Here is a 19,546-nt window from a genome sequence, read left to right on the forward strand (position 1 = left end):
CCCCACAGATTAATGACACCCTGGGGTGGGGTCTATGGGGCATGAGGGTACTGGGAGGACAATAAGAGTGATGAGAGGTGTGTCTGGGGAGGTTGATGACTGAGAGGGGACATATTTATTGAGGTCAGGCTCTTCAATCACACCCTCATTACATCATAAACGGTCCGGAGTGGCACTGCGCTGACACTCGCGGGTCGAGCACCGACACGGGGTGCAGGGTTGTTAGTGAGTATGTGTGTGTGCGTGCGCACACGTGTGTGTGCGTGTGTGTGGACAGGTGTGTGCATGGGGAGAGGGCTTGGGCAGGGATGTGCTCTGTATTTGCATGTGTGTATGTGTTAGAGATTGGCACACGGATGTAAGTGTGTGTCCTAGTATGTGTTTGTGTGTTTGTGTCCCAGTGTGTGTGAATGCGTGTGTGTGTGTGTGTGTATGTGCCAGCACTGGTAGGTGAAAAAGTCATGTGCATTGTTTGCCCATGTGTCTATGCGTTACTCATTAGCACAGTGATGTTATGCATGTGCGTGTGTGTGTGTTTGTGCGTAAGCAACCCAGCTTTGGGAGTGAGTGAGTGCGTGTGTGTGTGTGTGTTAGCGTCCCCGGCGTGCGCGTGTGGGGGGTGATGACAGCATGATTAATGGCCACCACCGCAGGCAGCTCTTGTCATGGTGTGTGATCGTGTATGGCTCTCCGAGAGCATGTGCATATTGATGTGCTAATGGTGGAGACGAGGGTGTTGAAGGAAAGGAGGAAATGACTGGAGTTATGATGCAACATTTCTTTCTGCGAACAGTCCCGCCACCGCTGGGTCTGATCCCCTATGCCAGCCCCGCTCCAGTGGTCGCCGTTTCGGGGAAAAAAATGGGGCAGAAAAAGAAGAAGAAGCGCTTGAAATTTACAGGTTCTTAATTTCCAAACGTCCCGACTCCCGATTTACGGCCGCCGAAGCAGCATGAGTCAGGGCAAAGAAAAAGTGGGAGGAAGAGGAGGAAGAGGAGGAGGAGGAGGCCTCTCGGGATGAAGGCGTCGTTAAACTGTGTGTGCAGCGCCGCAGATAAAGCCGGGAAAAATTGGGGTTGCCTCGGCAGCTATAAAGCAAGCCGAGAGACGGACAGGGCAGCGGAGAGGTGAGCGGTGTTTGTTTATTATTAAAGCCCGCTGGGAGGGCGAGAGGGGCCCGCATGGCTGGAGGAGGAGGTGAGCGAGGACGTTCAATGACTCGAGCAAGTTTCAGCGGCTCCACTCCAAACACCCCCCCCCCCCCCCCCCATCTGTCCCCAGTCGCATCGACAACAAGGAAAAGCTCCTTTTATGATAACAAATAAAGGAATAATGTCTCTTTGCCAATCTTGACAACAAGGTTATCAATGACACAAGAAGTATCTCTATTATCACAAAGCCTTCAAAAATACATTTACCGTTTATCGTTTATCAAAGCAATAACTCAAACATTTCCATTTTATATTCCCAGTGACGAGTCATTACTTTTCATCACATGTTTAGAGTGCATGCGTGGGAGCGCTGAGTCTTCACAAGATCATCAAGGACAGGAGACGTATTAATGTCACTCTTAAACCCCCCTTGGCTCATAAAACCTCTCTTGGATCAAAGGGGCAACGTAAGTCATTTACGTTCATCGCCTATCATGCATTGTTTTCAAACACCCGGATGGGTGTTTTTGCCCATCCGGGGGGGGACTTACGTGCTGGAAGCAGCTGCGGACGCTGGGCTCGATGTTGGAGCCCCCGAAGGCGGCCACCTCGCCCAGCTGCCGCGGGACCTGGATGGCGTCGTGCAGCAGAAGGCCCAGCTGCCTCTGGTCACACGTGTCCCCCGCCGACGACACCTGGTTGAACAGGTCTGGAGGGGGCGAGAGAGGGGCGTTAGATACAGAGGTAAACCCACTCTGTGACTCCCAACCAGGAGTACGGCAGAGCAGGTTCCTCGGGATGCTTGTAAAGATTTGGATTTTTCCTTGTTTGGCCACAAAAACAAAAAACAAAGCAAAAATATAGATATTGATTTTGTTGAATTTGTGACGTTTTATAAATGTTGATTGTTGCTGATCGAACGATAGAAGACGGAGGAATGCCTCAGCGTCTTCCATTTTATAAACCTAGGCCACAGCAATATTCATAATAACAATGCAAACTCGTAATAGCGTAATATTAGCTGAAAGACAATCAAGTCTGGTGGGTGAGTGTCGATGGAGGGGAACTTGAGGCAAACAAGATAAAACATCTCGGGACCCACTGGGGGTGAGATGGGGGACAACACGACACAATCTCTCCTGCTCTCTAGTTCTTTTTTTTGTTGTTCTAGTGTTTGAAACCCCTAACTCTCAGACACGCAGCGCCATGAACGTGGGCCGGGAAAGAGGGGTTGAAGACGGGGTGGTTTTCCAGCAGCAGATGCCTCTACAGAGCTGAACACAGAACCACTCTGCTTGCACCGCTGGTGGGAGGAGAGGGGACTGAAGTGGAGGGGGTTAAAACGCAGGGGGAGGCATAAAGAGGAGTGATGCTGAGGGAAGGGAACGGCAGCTGGGGAGGGAGGGGGGATTAGAGCACGGTGGGCCGATGCACCCCTTCTATTCGGTTCCGCGTTGGGTTTTGATCTCCGCCCAGCACCCCGACACACCAGCCCCTGCTGTAACTTAATGTCGCTGTTCTGCAAAGCTGCGTGCGACTACCGTTGATAGCGTCTCGAGGTGTGTGTGTGTGTGTGCGCGTGTGTTTGGGTGTGTGTTGAAAGGCAGTGTTTGGAAAGCTTGCCTTGATGTAAGCACGAGGACAGGAGTAACGCTTGTGGAAGCAGAAGTAGGGATGCTTTCATGAGGAAAGCTCTGGGACACTAGAGTAGATGTCACCATCACACGCACTCACACGCACACACACGTACACACACACACACACACACACACACTAATCCGACTCCCTGGGGTTACACATAGCCTCTTACTTTCGGCAAGAATTTGTGTATATTTTGTACCTCCCTCAGAAAGTGAACGGTAAATTGCAGAAAGTTGGGCTCATTTCAATGTGTGTGTGCGTGTGTGTGTGCGTCTGGCGTGCTTGCGTGCATGCCTGCATGTGTGTCTGCGATGCCTGGCGCCAATACGGGAGCGGGCCTGACAGCCAATGAGAATCTAGAGGAGGACGGTGCGCAATCAAGCATGCTTCTCAGCCTAATAAAAAGTGCCAGCGGAACGAATAGACCCAGGGACGGTGTCAGGGAGGGGGATATGCAGAGAGACAGAGAGAGGGTGACAGATAGAGGGACAGAGACGCAGAGAGAAGGACAGAGAGAGAGACGGAGCAAGCGGAGAAACGATTCCTCTCCGTTCATGTAGACTGTCCCTGAAAACCCTCACCACGCCAGGCAAAAACAATGGTAAGAAGAGGAAAGGGAAGGATCTAATGGAGCGGCAGAATGGGGTAGTGTGGGCAGAAGAGGAGGGGTTGGGGGTCTCATTAAAGAAAAGCACATGAAAAAACACATCCTATCTGTGGCTCCTCTCACTGATTAATACCGCTGGGAGGGGGGAGGGGGGGGGGGGGGGACGGAGGGGGAACTGATAAGGTGTGTATGTCGGAGAGCTCGGGAGTGCGTCTGTGTCTGTGTGTGAGAGAGTGGGTTGAAGCCAATTTCCAGGAAACTCCACGTACACTTGTACTTCTCCTCCAGGTGGCCCTTGGAGAGGGAGAGCAGGCCGATCTTCATGGAGAGGACGCGGATCTTCCCACTGCGACCGCTGTGGAGGCCGCCAGCATGGACACACACACACACACACAGGAGGACAAATGAGGCAATGAACGACATGTACAATTCAGTTAATATGCATACCATCAAGTCTGTAAAGGTTTGTGCGTGTGTGTGTGTGTGTGTGTGTGTGTGTGCCTCTGCATGTCTCCCAGTGACAAGTGTGACGCTGGGGAAGCAGATAGGCGTGTCTGCGTGTTCCGATCACGATACAAAGCAATTATTATGTCACGGTGGCGGCAGCGACGCCGCAATCAGTACGTGACTGGGAAGAAAGTTAATTTATAGTCAATCAGCTCACAGGCATCCACCAGGGCACATCTCTGTGGGCGTGTGCTCGTGTGCGTGTGGGCGTGGGCGTGTGCTCGTGTGCGAGTGTGTGTGTGTGCGCGCGCGTCCAACGCACGTGTCGTAGACGTTGAGCAGCCAGTTGAGGCACATGTCGACGCAGAGTGGCACGTTGACCAGGTCTTTGTGCTGCTGCTCTAGGCCATGGTACACCGACGTCAGGCAGTTGATGACGTCGGGCACCGTGAGCTGCTGGCTGTTGTTGGTCAGCTTGTGCTGCTCGAAGGTGCTCTGGGCCACGCCCAGCTCCAGCAGGTCCACTGGGGAGGGAGGGAGGGAGGGAGGGAGGGAGGGAGGGAGGGAGGGAGGGAGAGATGTGGTTGACATTGTTATAGTCTCAAGCTGCGTTTACACCAAAAATTAAGGTGTGGCGTGAATTAATACAAAGCCTATGCAAAGACTTTGTTTAGAGGTGATCTTACTGCCAGAAGAATCTGCGGCGCAAATTGATGAATGAATGAATGAATTTATTAGGTTTTGGCATCGTAGTTTGAGTTTTTGTTAGTTTGAGTTACTCTGGCTGCACTGGTACACCATCTCCAACCCTTAGTAGTGAGTTTTGGTTATTCAATAATGCATTAATGAATACCCTAATCAACATTACCACCATAAGTACATATGAACACCATCACAAAATGATTACTTAAACCATTAGTTAACCGTTGATTAACTGTTAGTTAATTCATATTACTGAATTAACCAATGTTAAATTGTCATGGTTAATCAATATACCCTTTACGTAAAATGTGACCATTCTTTCTTTTCCTATTTTGTAATTGCATAAATTTTAACTTTTTGTGCAATGGCAATGCACACATAATTGATCCATTCTAATAACTGAATTGACTTGAGAGAATGATAATAGAGAGAGAGAAACAGAGAGAGAGGGAGGCAGAGACAGAACGAGGATCTGAGACAGATATAAGATTGAGACCGACAGAGGAAGAAAAATGAACAGAGGAAGAGAAATGAATTGAGAGTTAAGTGTGGATGAGCTGGAGAAAGAAGGACATAGAAGGCGAAAAGAGAGAGTACGAGTGGATGAGTGATGAGAGAGGGAAGGGGGGGGCACAAGTAGAGTGAAAGGAAGATCAAGATGGATAGCTGACAGACAGGGAGAGGAGAAGAGATGGAGAGGTGTGCAGAACCAAGTTACCTATCCAGTTCTGTTGCCTTTAGCTCTCTCTATAGCCTACTCATAGAGGCAAGACACCCCAGAAGTGCGAACGCTGAATGTTCACACTAAATGTGTCCCTGATTAAACCACACATTTTATTCTTGCAAGAGTTTTAAAATGAAATTAGGATTCCATAAGGAAAAGAATAGCAGACTCGGGATTAATAAACTGAAACAAGAGAGCCCACACTGGAGGTTTCCATCTCTCTCTTGGAGTTGACGCGGTGAAACCGACAGTGTTATCCATCATCCAGAGACCAGAAAAAGGATCAAATTAAAAGTGCTACCCGCTTTATCAAGTTCATGCATCTCTCCTTCCGCCTGCCAGTCTAATGAGGACGCATGAGAGCCTGCTAGTTAAAGATGCCGTATACGAAACCGGTAGAGACAGAGCGAGAGACTATTGATCCCACAGCGCTAATAAAGCCCTAAGGGATAGCTATAGAAAACAATGCCACCTAGACATGTAAGCGCTAAAGTGCAAATGGGTGCACGCGATAGGTTGTGATTTAATTGAGTTAAGTGAAAAGGAGGGTTTACTCTCCCTTCAAATCACAATCTATGTTCCACATGCGTGCATGCACGCACGCACGCACGCACGCACACGCACACACAACTGCCTATAGTAACACACATCTTCCTTCACCCAAACACACAGACTGGCACAAAGGACAGTGTACGCGTGCACTTCATCATGCAATTCTACTACGGTCATTTAAATTTTTAATTTAAAACATTAAATTAAATAATACTATCGCGGTGAAGAAAGACTTTTGGATATGATTCAGAGCTCTTCTACTAACAATTATGTTCATCGTGGAAAGTCAATTAATCTCAGTCCACCTCATGTCGTAAATAATGGAAAGTGCCCATCAAGTTCCAGGAGCCAAATGAGGATGTCTTGAATTTGCTTGATTTGTCTTACAAGCTGACAAGTAAATTGTAGAATCTCAAAAGAGACGGGGAAAGGTGAAATGGATATTTTCATGTCTGAAGCAATACACTTGCTAAATTTCCAAATCCATTAATAGATTAACAACAGTTTAATCAATATTTTAACTATCTCAAAGAGACGGATAGGCCTGCCAGTAAAAGGACAGTGAATCCAAGGGTGGGCATCCATGCTAATAATGTATGCAGTCACGGTAAGATCCAGACCATTTGGATAAAAGCATCCATCAAATGGCATATCAAATCCATATAATTCATTTTCCATTGATCGCCGAGCACTAATACGATTTGAAACCCAGAGATACACGGTTCTACTCCAGGCTCCTGCAATCACCTTCCTCACCCTCTCTGACCTTCATCATGGCCGCTTGGCATCAAACCCCTTCTACCCTCTCATCCATCTGTCGTCTACTACAGACAAACATCCTCTCTCTCTCTCAGCCTCGATCTACCCTTCCCTCTTTGTCTGTGACCTCGATCGCTCCACGCCGCCTCAAGCAGTGGCAGGGCGTGTTTACACTGAACCCGACACATCTCGCCAAAGGACAACGGCCTCCTCGCAACTAAAGTGAGAGGGTCAGCGAGCGGCCACTCCGGTTGGCTCCCGCCGCGGGGCTACACGCCGCTAGGGAGCCGGGAAAGCATGGCGCGATGGCAGGAAGCACCACTGTGGGCGTATTCGCCCTGGCCTCCTCCCCACGGTGCACACTTAACCTAATTAGCCGTTTTATGGCACGAGCGTGTGTGTGTGTGTGTCGTTTACGCGCCGCCCACACACACAAACTCACACATACACACATGCAGAGAGACAGACAGACACACACACACACACGCAATCTTGCACATCCCTCCGAGCGAACATGAATTAAATTTTCAGAATCCAGGCCAATAACTAATAACTACAGTTCCTGCACGTGTGTTCGTGCATGTGTGTCTGTGTGTGTGTGTGTGTTGCCACAGCTCTAATCTAATGGGTGAAATTGAATTGCAGTACCGGGAGTGGAAGTCACTCAGGCTTATGAGCTGGCGTCACAAACAAACACAAGCGCGTGATCACACAGGCAATATGAGATAGCAAACTAAAGCGCCTGAATCATTGAAAGTCATTAACAGCCGGCAAACATAATAACACTATTGCTGCTTTGATGAGCACACATATTGTGGAATGTATGCCTAGTGCTCTACACACACACACAGACACATGCATGCCGTGCACACACACAGACACACACGCACGCACATTATTCAAACACCGGGATACAAATGAGCAGTGTAAACGGTGTTATTGGATCCTGTAGTGTGTGACTTTGCTCATGTGAACACCTGGATACATTTTCACTTAGTTAGTTGCCATAACGATACAAAGCCAAGCCTTTAAGCTTCTGAAAATCCATCTGAAATTCCCTGGATGGACGGATTCTCACAAAACCAAACCACTGTTTCTGTGTGCGCGTGCATGCATGCGCTCGCAATTAAATTAGTTGGGTGCAAAGACGCTAGCAAACAACAACACCTGTGTAGACCAAACAATGAGCTTGTTGATGGATGTCAGGCCCAGCTTTGCCATGCCTCTCTCCCTGGCTTTGCCTTGCGTGTCATTATTGCCTGCTGTTCTCTCTATCACCAATAGGGGAGCTGTCACTATGGGCCGTTCCAGGTTAATGACTGGGATGATTGGACGGGAGTTAAAAGAAGCCCTTCCCGTCGGCTTGCTCTCTCTCACGATGGCTCCGGCCGGACGCTCCTCACTCCCTCATTTTGCGTTATACTACACCTGCGGATATGCACTACACTTTAATAAATGATAGCTCTCAGCGTGGTCTCCCCGTTAAAAAAAACAAACTGGAGTTGGAGTCACCCGTATAAAATTAGATTGACAGCCCTGTACAAACACACACACGTGTTACATGTGGAGTCTAAACCATGTTTGACTTGCACATTATCTTGGCTCTGTGTATGGCACGGTTTCAAATCGTTAGTACATCCCGATTTGCACCTGGACACAGACTTCAACAATGATTTGTGTTCAGAGAGATAACTTACAGCACAGGGCCTTCTGGAGCCTACGGATCTTCATGGCCGTCCGGTAAGCAGAGAACCTCACGTTGTTCAGGTCCGCTGAGAGAGAGAGAGAGAGCGAGAGCGAGAGAGAGAGAGAGAGAGAGAGAGAGAGAGAGACAGACAGACAGAGAGAGAGAGAGAGAGCGAGAGCGAGAGAGAGAGATTCAGGTTAGCTAGAGATCCAGCTCATTGGGCCCAGCAGGAGTGGGATCCCTGGGTGCTCTCTGTGTGCATCACGCAAACACAGGCTGACTTCCATGAGGTGGGAGGAGCTCCCCCTGGTATTGGCTGTGTAATTGGGTTAGTTTGCTCCTCTCATAGGAACCGTGGCCTATTAAGACACAATCTACCCTCCCCTCATTACTGTGTGTGTGTGTGTGTGTGTGTGTGTGTGTGTGTGTGTGTGTGTGTGTGTGTCTACCTAGTGAATGGTACAGTTCTGTCATCTTCGGGTGGTCCCAGCAGGTGGTCTGTGTCTGATGGCTGGATTAAAAAAAGCACAAAACCAAGCAGAGGCAGATGTTAAGCCGTGCTCAAACACACACTCCTACTGTATTCAAACGTAAAAGCCCCATTTTTTTTTTTACATTTATGAAAGATACCAACACACACCGAGAGCATGCTAATATACAGAAGAGAGCAACAGATATATATTTAAAATATGAATCATCAATAAACTCAAGTTTTCGATATTGCTGTCAACTACCCCTTCAGCATTTTTCTTATATAATATTTATCATTCATGTGAATTTGACAGTTAAGAGAAGGCATCAACACACACACACACACACATACACATGGAATAAAGACTCAAATACAAACAACGCACACATTTACAGACACACACACACACACACACACAGACACTTGTCAGACGTCTACAGGAACCACAGCATGCACAGTCAGGCTCAACAGCAAGCTAACGGTTGAAGAGCCACATCAGGCCGCCATAGAGACGTTTAAGAGCTGACTCCCTCCCCCTCAAACCAATTCCTCAGCGTGTATTCGGCATGCACTCACAAACAACGCCTGGGAAAACATCAAATATTGAAAATAAAAGAACCGTCATAAAACACAAGGCCCAGAATAGAACAAACCCGAGCGTGTCAACACTCCCCGTCTCCTCCTTCCCTTCTTTTGACTCCCATCTCTTGCCGGTCGTTTGTTGATTTTATTCTGTGGCGGGGTGTTTATGCCAAATAGATGACGGGACAACTTGATGTACTGCAATGTCTCTGCTGCGGGCGCGGAGTCCACTTAACTCTTGCTCACCCAACCTTCCCCTGGTGGATTTCATAGATCCTCTTTCCCCCCCCCCCCACCTTCCTCATCTCAATGTCTTCCTCTCAAAGCGCACCGACGCGCACACCCACACACACCCAGTGTGCCACCAGCGTGCAAGCGAGGAACCAGGTGGAAGAGAGTCGCCCATAAACACAATCGCCACCGACCCGCTCCGTCCGTGGACTGGACCGTGAGCTACCTCAAGGTAGGATTCATCTACCCACTCCGTCTGCCCCCCAAAATGTGGGGGTGGGTTTGCGTTTTCTGAGGCAAAGCGTAAGGCGAGGGGGATTACGGGGGGGAGGGGGACGGACGATGACTTCCTCCGCCATGGGACGCGTGAATCAAAGCGTGTCGTAACGCAGCTGTGAGGGCCCGGCTAACAACATCAAAGACGATGTAATGCGCCCATGACCGTCTGCAGATTATTTATACACACACGCAGACTGAGACACGCTGTCTCACACACATACACACACACACACCATTCTCTTCAGTGAAACCAGGGAGACAGTGGCGTCCCAGCCCAGCTGAGCTACCAAAGTCCTCGTCTCAAGACACAAGCAGAACTTTCAAGGGTAAGGGAGATAAAGAGCGGAGGACTTGAAAACACTTTTTTGAAGAGCTTTGTTTGGCGGGCGCCCATTATCCAGGAATCATCTGCATTCGAGGCGGTGGCGGCGGCGTATATTTACCGTGCCAAGAGGCTGACATTTTACTCCTTAATGAAAGACGCAACGGTGCCAAACCTCTTTCTCTCTTTTTTCCTTTGTCTACCCTCTCTCTGTCTTCAAGACGATTTAGAGAAGAAAAGAGAGGGCTTGTGTGAAATACAGACGAGAGGAGCCGTGGAGGCGGTGTTCAGAGGGCAGGGGGCCAGGGTTTAACTGTACACCGGAATGCTGAGGGACTCGCAGAGATGGCAGCGCTGGTGCTGCTTTTTCTTCAGGGGGCAACATAGCACTAATCGTTGTGGGTGTGTCCTGTCTGTGTTTTCTTTTCTGTGTGTGTGTGTGCGTGTCTGTGTGTCTGTTTGTGAGTGTGAGTGTGAGTTTGTGTGTGTGTGTGTGTGTGTGTGCGCGCGCAAGAGATAGTTGGCTCAGATATGTTTCTTAAGGGGAATCTCAGCGTAAACATGAAGATATTTAACTGTGCTTCTCGATGGCTACCGTGGGATGGCTGGGGGAGGAGAGACAGAAATGATGAGGCCAGTAGAGCAATGGCTCTGGGGGAAAAAAATAAAATGCATTTTTTTCATGTTCTTTTTACGGGGGTGTTTGAGTCTGGGTGAACATGAATCAGCAGCTGGGACTATCTGATAACACCGAAAAACACACCTCTTGTCTTCCAAGGTTAACCGAGAGCACGACAACGTTCTGTTGAGTTTGTTTGTGACACCCTGATAGGCAGTGTCCTTTTCATTGGCCATTTTGTAGGCCTTTACTCCAAAACATAACAATAACACAATGTTATTTTCCTCTGCCACCTAGCTGGATTGGACCATGAGCAACCGCAAGGTAGGATTCTTCTATCAATCCTTCCGTCAACCTATTACAAAACTAAAACGTCCCATATTGGGTACATGAAAAATAAATCATCCAAATTTGCATCAGAGTGCAGCAGCTAATTATGGACTGGACATCAGCCCCGGGTATGCTGCAGCATCCTGAGCTAGGACGCCTGCAAGGTCCAACCAGAGTGCAAACAAAGCACAGGTATCCATTTGTGCATGATATGTGCAGGCACACGGTGTGTGTGTGTGTGTGTGTGTGTGTGTGTGTGTGTGTGTGTGTGTGTGTGTGTGTGTGTGTGTGTGTGTGTGTGTGTGTGTGTGTGCATTTGGACTGGAGGTTTATAGTTTGGGCACATCTAGATCGCAGGCTGTTGTTGTTAATGTTGTGAGCAATGTCCTTGCAGCTGACGCATGCCTAAGTATGCATGTGCCTCGCTGCTCAGATCCTCTCCACTCGCCCGCCGCAAGCCCAAACACAGCGCAGGTGTCATCCTTTCCTCTCCTTCCTCGCTCTTCTTTCCTATTCTTCTTCTTCGTTACGTCACCCGCTCGCCTTTCCCATTCCAAATCCCATCTTCCTCTAAGCCTATCTGCGGATTTTCTCTTTAAAGGGGGCATAGTGAGAAACGTCTAGATAGGACTCCTAAGCCTCCCCTGCTCATCACAAACACCCTCACACACGTGTTATCTAGTCTCTTGAGACACGTGGTGTTATGTGACTTGTGTACATGGGTGACATTTTTGAGAAAAAAGGATAAGGACAATCACTGTAAATAGGGGGGTAATCTTTCAAAATGACTTTCGTAGTCATGTTGTATAATTGCACTTGTCTTCCCCCCCCCCCCCTATTTGTTTTCTCCTTGCACGTGAGGTCCCATTTTTGGGGTCGTGTGCGAATTGTCAAGCTAACAATGCTTTGGATTAGCTGTGAGCTAATCCGTAGCCCACGGCCCACATCAACAGCGTAAACATGTCATGCAGGTGAGCTAGCCTTTCCACCATGCTACGTTCGCTACCAAGTGGCGCTGCTTAAGCATAGCCGCTAAGCTTCACACACTGAAGTGAACTGTGAGGGCTGAAGCGTTTTGCTGAATGGCAGTTCAGTAATCATATTCATTTCAAGAAAAATAAAAAATTTAGGGGGGAGGAATAAAAATGGTATAGTATATATAAAAAAGCTAAATGACATATATCAAAGGCATACATAAAATATACCAGAGGCAATATTCCCAATTGAGTGAGCGTGGGGTTTATGAATGAGAGGGATTTTATGGTCACACACGGACAGATTCCGGCCCCCGTTAAGGATGTGATTTACAAAGTTGAAAAAACAACAAAAAAGAAACGCTCTAATAAACGTTTTACGTTGTGGAGAAAGAGATACCCCAGGAGAGTAAGCATACGTTCCGGAATCACATTAGGGCAGGTCGATGGGCACCGGAGAAGAAAGTGATATTAGCATAACTGTATTACAACAAGCTCCACGCTTTATCTCACATTTGTTGAACTGAATATTCACAACAGACGCGCACACACACACACACACGAGACAGCATAACACAGTCAAATAAAAAACACATTTACACACACAAATATCACAGAAGACATTCTGTGATATTATCAAAGAAGACGTTCATGACATGGCTGCTTACTTGATGTAATAGGGGACCTTGTTTTGAGACACTGCCCGTTGCCAGGGGAGCTCTACCGATGCTGCAGGGGTGGACGGTGATGGAGAAGATGATGCATGGGGAGAAAGGGAAAGTGACGTGAGAAACGCATGAGAAAACCAGAACATCATTGACTTCAGCATCGGAGCAAAACGTAACATGCTCGGCATAACCGATCCTGACATTGGGTTAGAGCTCGACTCAAAATGAACAAAGGGCAGCCCAACAGCCCTACCAGCCCTACGTCAAGGTGGATCATTATAACGCACCCCCACTGTGACCACCCGACGCAGGTGTTTAATTAATATTGCACTGTTTATACTAGTATTGCAAATTTGTAACACAGATAACGTAATAATAACACTCACAATAACAAGCGCTCACTTCTCATGGGAGACAAAAATGAGCGAAAGAGATGAAGGGGAACGAGAGAAAGAGAGAGAGGGAGGGAGGGAGGGAGCGAGGGAGGGCGAGGCAGAGAGCGAGAGAGAAAGAGAGAGATAGAGAGAGCGAGCGAGGGAGAGAGAAGGAAAGAGAGATAGAAAAGAAAGAGAAGGAAAAAGAGAGAGAGGGAGAGGGGGAGAGAGAGCGGGAGAGGGAGAGGGAGAGAGAGAGTGAGAGAAAGCGAGAGCGAGAAAGAGCAAGACCAATGAGGAGTAATTCAGAAGGAAGAAGCAAAAGCACCAAGGGTTGCATCACTGGCATGACACAGCGCTGCGCTGTAGGTTTCATTATAAGAGAACAAGATAAGCAAGGGCAGCAGCTCAGAGAGAGACCAGCCTCGGAGAGACAGACGGCGAGCAGGGAGGAGACACCGCCTGGTGATTGATGGGGAGGGAGAGAGGCAGCCAAGCTGAAATGCTGCGTGACGTTCACAAAAACAATGTGTGGCGAGGAGCTTCTCTAAGCCGGGTCCGTGCGGCCCCCCCCCCCCCCCACCGGCTTATGCTGCCCCACGCACATACGGCACGGCGGACAGAGGGGAAGAGAGAGAGGGAAACAGAGAGAGCTGGAGAAAGATAGAGGAAGAAGTTAAGAACCCCCCGGAAATACAGAAAGAGAGGAAGAGAGACAGAGAGAGAAACAGAGGGATGGAGAGCTGGAGAAAGATAGAGGAAGAAGCTTAGGACCCACACAAATATGGAAATATGGAAACAGAGGAAGAGAGACCTAGAGAAGGATTGAAAAATAAGCTAAGGACCCACACAAATACGGAAAGATGGAAAGAGAGAGACAGAGAGACCGACAGAAACAGAGAACAAGAAAGAGAGGGATGTAGAGAGGAATGGGAGAGCTACAAAAACGACGGACAGAGAAAGACAGGGAAAGGAAGAAAGAGATGGATGGATATATACATAGAGGGAAATAAAGGGGCAGTAATATATAGACCGGGCCAGAGAAATGGAAAGAGAGATAGCGAAAGGGACAGGGAGATAGAGCCACTAGATAGAGAGTGAAACAGACAGACGGATCGAGACGGAGAAACGAAAAGAGATGGAAAACGGAAAGAGATGAAGAGAAAGAAACAGGAGGAGACGGAGAGCGCGGAAAACGGAAAGAGATGGAGGGAGAGGTAAACGGGAAGAGATGGAGGGAGAGAGCAACGGGAGGAGACGGAGAGAGAGGAAAACGGGAAGAGATGGAGAGAGAGGGCAACACAAAGGGACCAGGAGAGACTGATTGGCAGATGGGAGTGATAAGACCTGGCTCGCTCCGTGTTGATCCCCGGGGCGGGATATTAAGCTGCTTGTCGGCTGGCGCTTTGGGGGGCGTTGGGGAGATAAAAAATACCACGGATGATCTTAAAAAAAAGACCTGTGCGCCTGGGGGGGAGCCACGCTGCTAGCTCTCAGGTAGCCGGGACGATGCAGGATTACCCAGCGCTCACCTGTATAGCACCTCGACTGAGGTCATTTTGTCCCCATGACCCGCGTACAGGGATGGGGATCATTAATATTTATTGATATTGATACCATTTTCCATACTCCTTAACGATCCGAGTCTTTATCGATACCACTATAGATACTTTTCTATTAGTTGGTGGAAATACGAAGCGTTTTTAGTGATGAGGAAAATATTTAGGAAATAAATGATTGCATTTTAAATTAAATATGTAATTCTTAATAAATATTGACATCAGTAGTTTTAGTTATATAAACTAAAATGATTAGAGCACTGTACAACTGTATTAGTAATACAGAAACATGAGTAATACAGTATTACGCATGTTTCTCACCAAAAACTCTTTTTTACCGTTACCGTTTCTTTATGTTACATTTGAACGCATCATGATAACCTAAAAGTCGTTTTACTGAGCCAACCTCAACACATCATCACACAGCACATCTGAAACTTTATTTACTTTTTAAGATAACTAGCTTATTTGCTGCTGATTACAACACCGATTTCACAATTGGATTACTATTTTTAACTGACGGGACTAGCGACAATGTCTGTGTGTGCGATTACCGCTCGTAGTTTGAGTGGATGATTAAGACGGGCCCGTCTGTGGTGCGACAGGAGAAGGAGGAGACAGAGTCTTTTCAACTCGGAGACAGTCGAGGGTACTGCATTTGCTCTTTATTTGATGCACAATGCTAATGTGCTTGGCCATTGAGGTTGTGTTCCCCCCTTTACAATAAATGATTTTCGCCCTTTTCACCCGTTCAGCCATCCTCACGGGCAAAGTTGACTGCCAGACTTCACTTGTTTTACTTGTAATACCTGTTTGCTTACAATTCCATTCAAAAACATTGGTGGACACGCTGCAGTGATTGGATTGATTTGATTTAAATGATGGACGCGACTCGAGGGACACAACATTACGTTATAAATGAACGACGGGACTCGATAGTGGTATCGATAAGCCCAAACGTTAATGATTTTTGGGTTTTGAAAAAAGTGGAACTGGGTCCTTGATAGAACCGGGTTTCGATCCCCATCCCCGTGTACCCCTCTCTCCCCCGCCAGTAAACAAAACCCTAATGGTTAAATGATCACTCACATTAGAGGAGGAAGCAGCTGGGGAAAAGTGCCATTTTGGTGAATGTTCTCGTTGCTGCGTTTATCTTCTCTCTCTCTTTCTCCCTCTATACGTCTCCCTCCCTCTCCCGCTGTATCTCTCGCCCAGTATTAACGACCACGCTCAGGGAAAAGGAAGCGAAGGTGCTCGATGAAGCGGTGTAATTAAGCCATGCATTATTCAAATGGCCTTGTCTGCAATGAGCCCATGTATGTTGGCGTGCACGCGAGCCTGTGTGTGTGTGTGCTTCCACAACCACATGCTATTCCTCCAACTTACAGGTTTCGCCAACTGTTTGCGGCACGAATGATGCATAGCAGAAGAAGAAGCATAAGAACCAAGAAGATTGGTGAAAGAAAGAATAAAGAAAGACAGGAATATACCAAGATTTGGTCACACGTCGTCTCGCACTAAGCCGGTTAAGACGACCACCTGTTGAAGGAGGTACCATGTGTGTGCTTGTGTGTCTGGGACTGTGTTTGTGTGTGTGTCTGGGTGTCGGTTGGCGTGTCTACATGGCGGTCTGATGTACTCACTGGACAAGAAGTGTTGGGAGGAGGGTCCGAAATCTCGATGCGCTTCCTGAAGGAGCTTCAGTCTCTCCTCCACTGCCACCTTAGGAGAGGAGGAGTTCAGGAGAGGGGAGGGGAGGAGGGGGAGAGGACACAGAACAGAATAGGACAAGGTCAGCAAGATCCATAGTAGATATCACCCCCGTTTTTCTGGGCAGGATTAGTCAAGTGGTTACAACGTTTGACTCCCAGCCCAAAGATTCTGTAGCTAAACCCAAATGTCCGCAATCAACCTATTGGCCCATCCTTCAGCAATAGGCTTAACCCATACCTGTATGCCATTACTTCTAGATGTTATTGTATAAGCTCCCTGCAAAGATTGTAATAGGACAGCAGACAAGGTTGGAATGACATTGGGGTTGAATTTTCTCTTCAACATAAAATTTGGGATAGTCGGTTGAATATCTGGATATTCAAGGGAAGATTAGAACGCACACACAGACAGACACACTTAAATAGAGCACCACTAATACAGCAACAAAGTAAACTGTAATTATAAGCAAAACTGTAATTATAAATGATGTGTAGTAATTATACCTTCATAATCAATATGCAATAGTTTATTATGCAGAACTAATCAAGGTTCAACAACTTGGAAAAATAGTCAATAAACAAGTATGTCAATAGAAAGTGAGGTCACCGTAGCAGAGAACCTTAATAGAGTTGCGCATTCAAAATCACACCGTAACTAACCGCACATCTTTGCACCTTTAGCCTCTATGTTAAATTACTGCCGAGAACTAGCGCTTTACTCTCAGCTCCAACGGAAACATTGTTAATGAACACAAGAGTCAACAGTAGCTAACAATAGATGGAATTGGTCCAAGGCTACTTCATTATACACATTGCTACTGCCCCAGACTTTTACCGAGACCTTTCCTATTCTAATTACTGTAGATCACGAGGGGCACATTCAGAAATAAAAGCTGGATCTACCAGTCACAACATAGTCACAGACACCAGCCTTTTAGTGGTACTCCTCAACTGACAACAGAAAATAAATAAAATGTGAAAAGGACAATAAAAGGCAACACAATAATGAGACATGGCAATAATTCAGCACTGGTAGTATTGGTTTGCCGGATTACTGAGACTTATAGACAGCAGAACGCACAGACACACACAAACACAGGCTGATTGTCCGAGCGTGTGCCGTTTTCCAAGCAGCGTATTTGTCTGTAACGTGACTTTGTGGTTATTGTGTTCCATCAGGCAAGTCGTGATATTATTGACAGTGATGGTGGTCAATATAATAGAATAACACACACACACACACACACAGGCACACGCGCACACACACACACACAGCGACCCTGGACGGCTAACCGAGATATACGACCCAGATCCACGGAGTGATGGAGACGTTAATGATTGAGGGACTCAACACCTTGGGAGAGATATGCAGGGTGGGACCTCTACTCCTTCATGTGGGGCTGTCACTGCACCAGGAAAATCAAAGCCTCGCCTCAGCTTTTTCCTCTTTAAACTCATTAAAGCTCTGTCGTTTGGTAGCCTTTTATATGTGACAAGCTGCATGACTCCCACGCCTAGAGTTGCCCGCCGTCTTACGGCCCGGCGCCGCTCTTCAGTGCCGGGCCGCCGGCTGCGACCCCGGGACAGGATATTAAACACCAACTGGCCTTCCTACGCCGGGACTCAATGGCCTCCTTCCAGTGTCGGGGGGCTGTCATCTGTCTGTCTGTCCTTTTGCTCCATGCCCTTCAGACCGCTGCCAGCGCCCCTGGCCTGTCCTGGGCATCTGCGTTATCACGGGCCACAACACACACACACACACACACACACACCTACACACACACACACCTACACACACACACACACACACACACAAACACACACATAGCCCCCCGCAGGATGTGGCCCAGCCCAGCCTGGCAAGAGCAGCAACAATTGAGCTAGAGTAGTATAATTAATACTTTGTTGAAGCTTTGTCTCTTGTTATTGTCCATGTACGTCTGTCTATGGACAATAGCATCCTTGAGGAAGATAGCAAGCACGGCTTAACTTGCCTGTCATCCACTACACTGCATGATGGAAATAGAACGCAGAATAACGTCTAAAAATACTGTACTGTAAGAGCTTTACCTTAGTTGAAAGAGGTCTAGAGTTAAAAAAAGTTTGTGTGGGGCTTGCCGCTTTGAACACTGGCAGGGAGGAGGGGGGGGGGGGCTTCCACACACAGCATCCTGAGGGGCAATACACTGCCTAAATCACACACACACACTCTGCTGCACGGACGGATCAATACGCTGTACGCACAGAGCGAGAGACAACGTCAGCCGGTACAAAGACACAGCGAGGAGAGGAGAGGAGACGAGAGGGAGAGAGAGACGGAAATAAATGGAGAGTGAGATAGCAAGAGATAACCCAGGTTAAATAAAACAAGCAAGAGATACGATCAAATATTAAAGGACACTCATCTGAACCACTACAGACTGGGAAGTAAGGAGAGGAAAAGTACAAATCCACAAGAATAACATGCACTGCAGTGTTTATTCCCTCAACTATTGAACCGTCCAATCTTTCCACGATATGTGCACCATACTGATGGCAGTACGGTGGAGTATGGAGTTCCTGTAGAAGCAGTAGGTAGGAAGCATGGAGGAGGTTTACCTGCAGGAGCTTCCAGCGCATGTTGAGCTGGTCGAGCTGGCGGGAGGCGGTGGAGGACAGCTGCACGTCTAGCGGGGTGAGGTCGGCTGACAGCTCGTTGACCACGTGCACGTCCTGCCTCAGAGGGGCCACCTCCACCTGGAAGGCCTTGATGGGGGGGGGGGGACGGACGGACGACAGCCGGTTGTCATGGTGATTACCCACTCCATTAGTTTCAGTTATAGACACTTGACGGAAATGTCATCCGTTTATTAGACAAACGGCTGGGAAGTGGCGAGGGGAGCGCAGCATCTGTTAAATGACTGAAGAAATGTTAATGGGAGTCTTTGGGGCGATGGGAGATCGTTAGACGGTTCCAACCGTCTCTCTGCCGTCGGGGGGTTGTGTTTGGTTACTACCAGCCCGAGCGATGATGAACCAGCCCCGAGTGGACAGGACATACCATCATAGTTGAGGTGATTGGTGAAACACTGAGGCCGGTAATAAGCGTTCCCATTAGCTTTCCCATCTGTGGTATGTACAGCGTGTTTTCAAACACGTCTATTGTGGACAATTT

General features: G+C 47.9%; 1 protein-coding gene across 7 annotated transcripts in view; it reads right to left on the reverse strand.

Moving 5' to 3' along the window:
- Nucleotides 1-19,546, reverse strand: part of utrn (utrophin) — a 181,373-nt gene that overhangs the window by 36,346 nt on the left and 125,481 nt on the right. For all 7 annotated transcript variants that reach the window (XM_079753662.1, XM_079753661.1, XM_079753665.1 and 4 more), the window contains 8 exons: nt 18,991-19,137; nt 16,324-16,402; nt 12,748-12,808; nt 8,720-8,781; nt 8,281-8,355; nt 4,169-4,370; nt 3,669-3,754; nt 1,703-1,860 (listed from right to left, as the gene is read on the reverse strand). In XM_079753662.1, coding sequence (XP_079609788.1) covers nt 1,703-1,860; nt 3,669-3,754; nt 4,169-4,370; nt 8,281-8,355; nt 8,720-8,781; nt 12,748-12,808; nt 16,324-16,402; nt 18,991-19,137 — 870 coding nt within the window. The remainder of the gene's footprint in view (nt 1-1,702; nt 1,861-3,668; nt 3,755-4,168; nt 4,371-8,280; nt 8,356-8,719; nt 8,782-12,747; nt 12,809-16,323; nt 16,403-18,990; nt 19,138-19,546) is intronic.

The sequence above is a fragment of the Pollachius pollachius genome (assembly GCF_949987615.1).
Source record: "Pollachius pollachius genome assembly, chromosome: 16".
Classification (NCBI taxonomy): domain Eukaryota; kingdom Metazoa; phylum Chordata; class Actinopteri; order Gadiformes; family Gadidae; genus Pollachius; species Pollachius pollachius.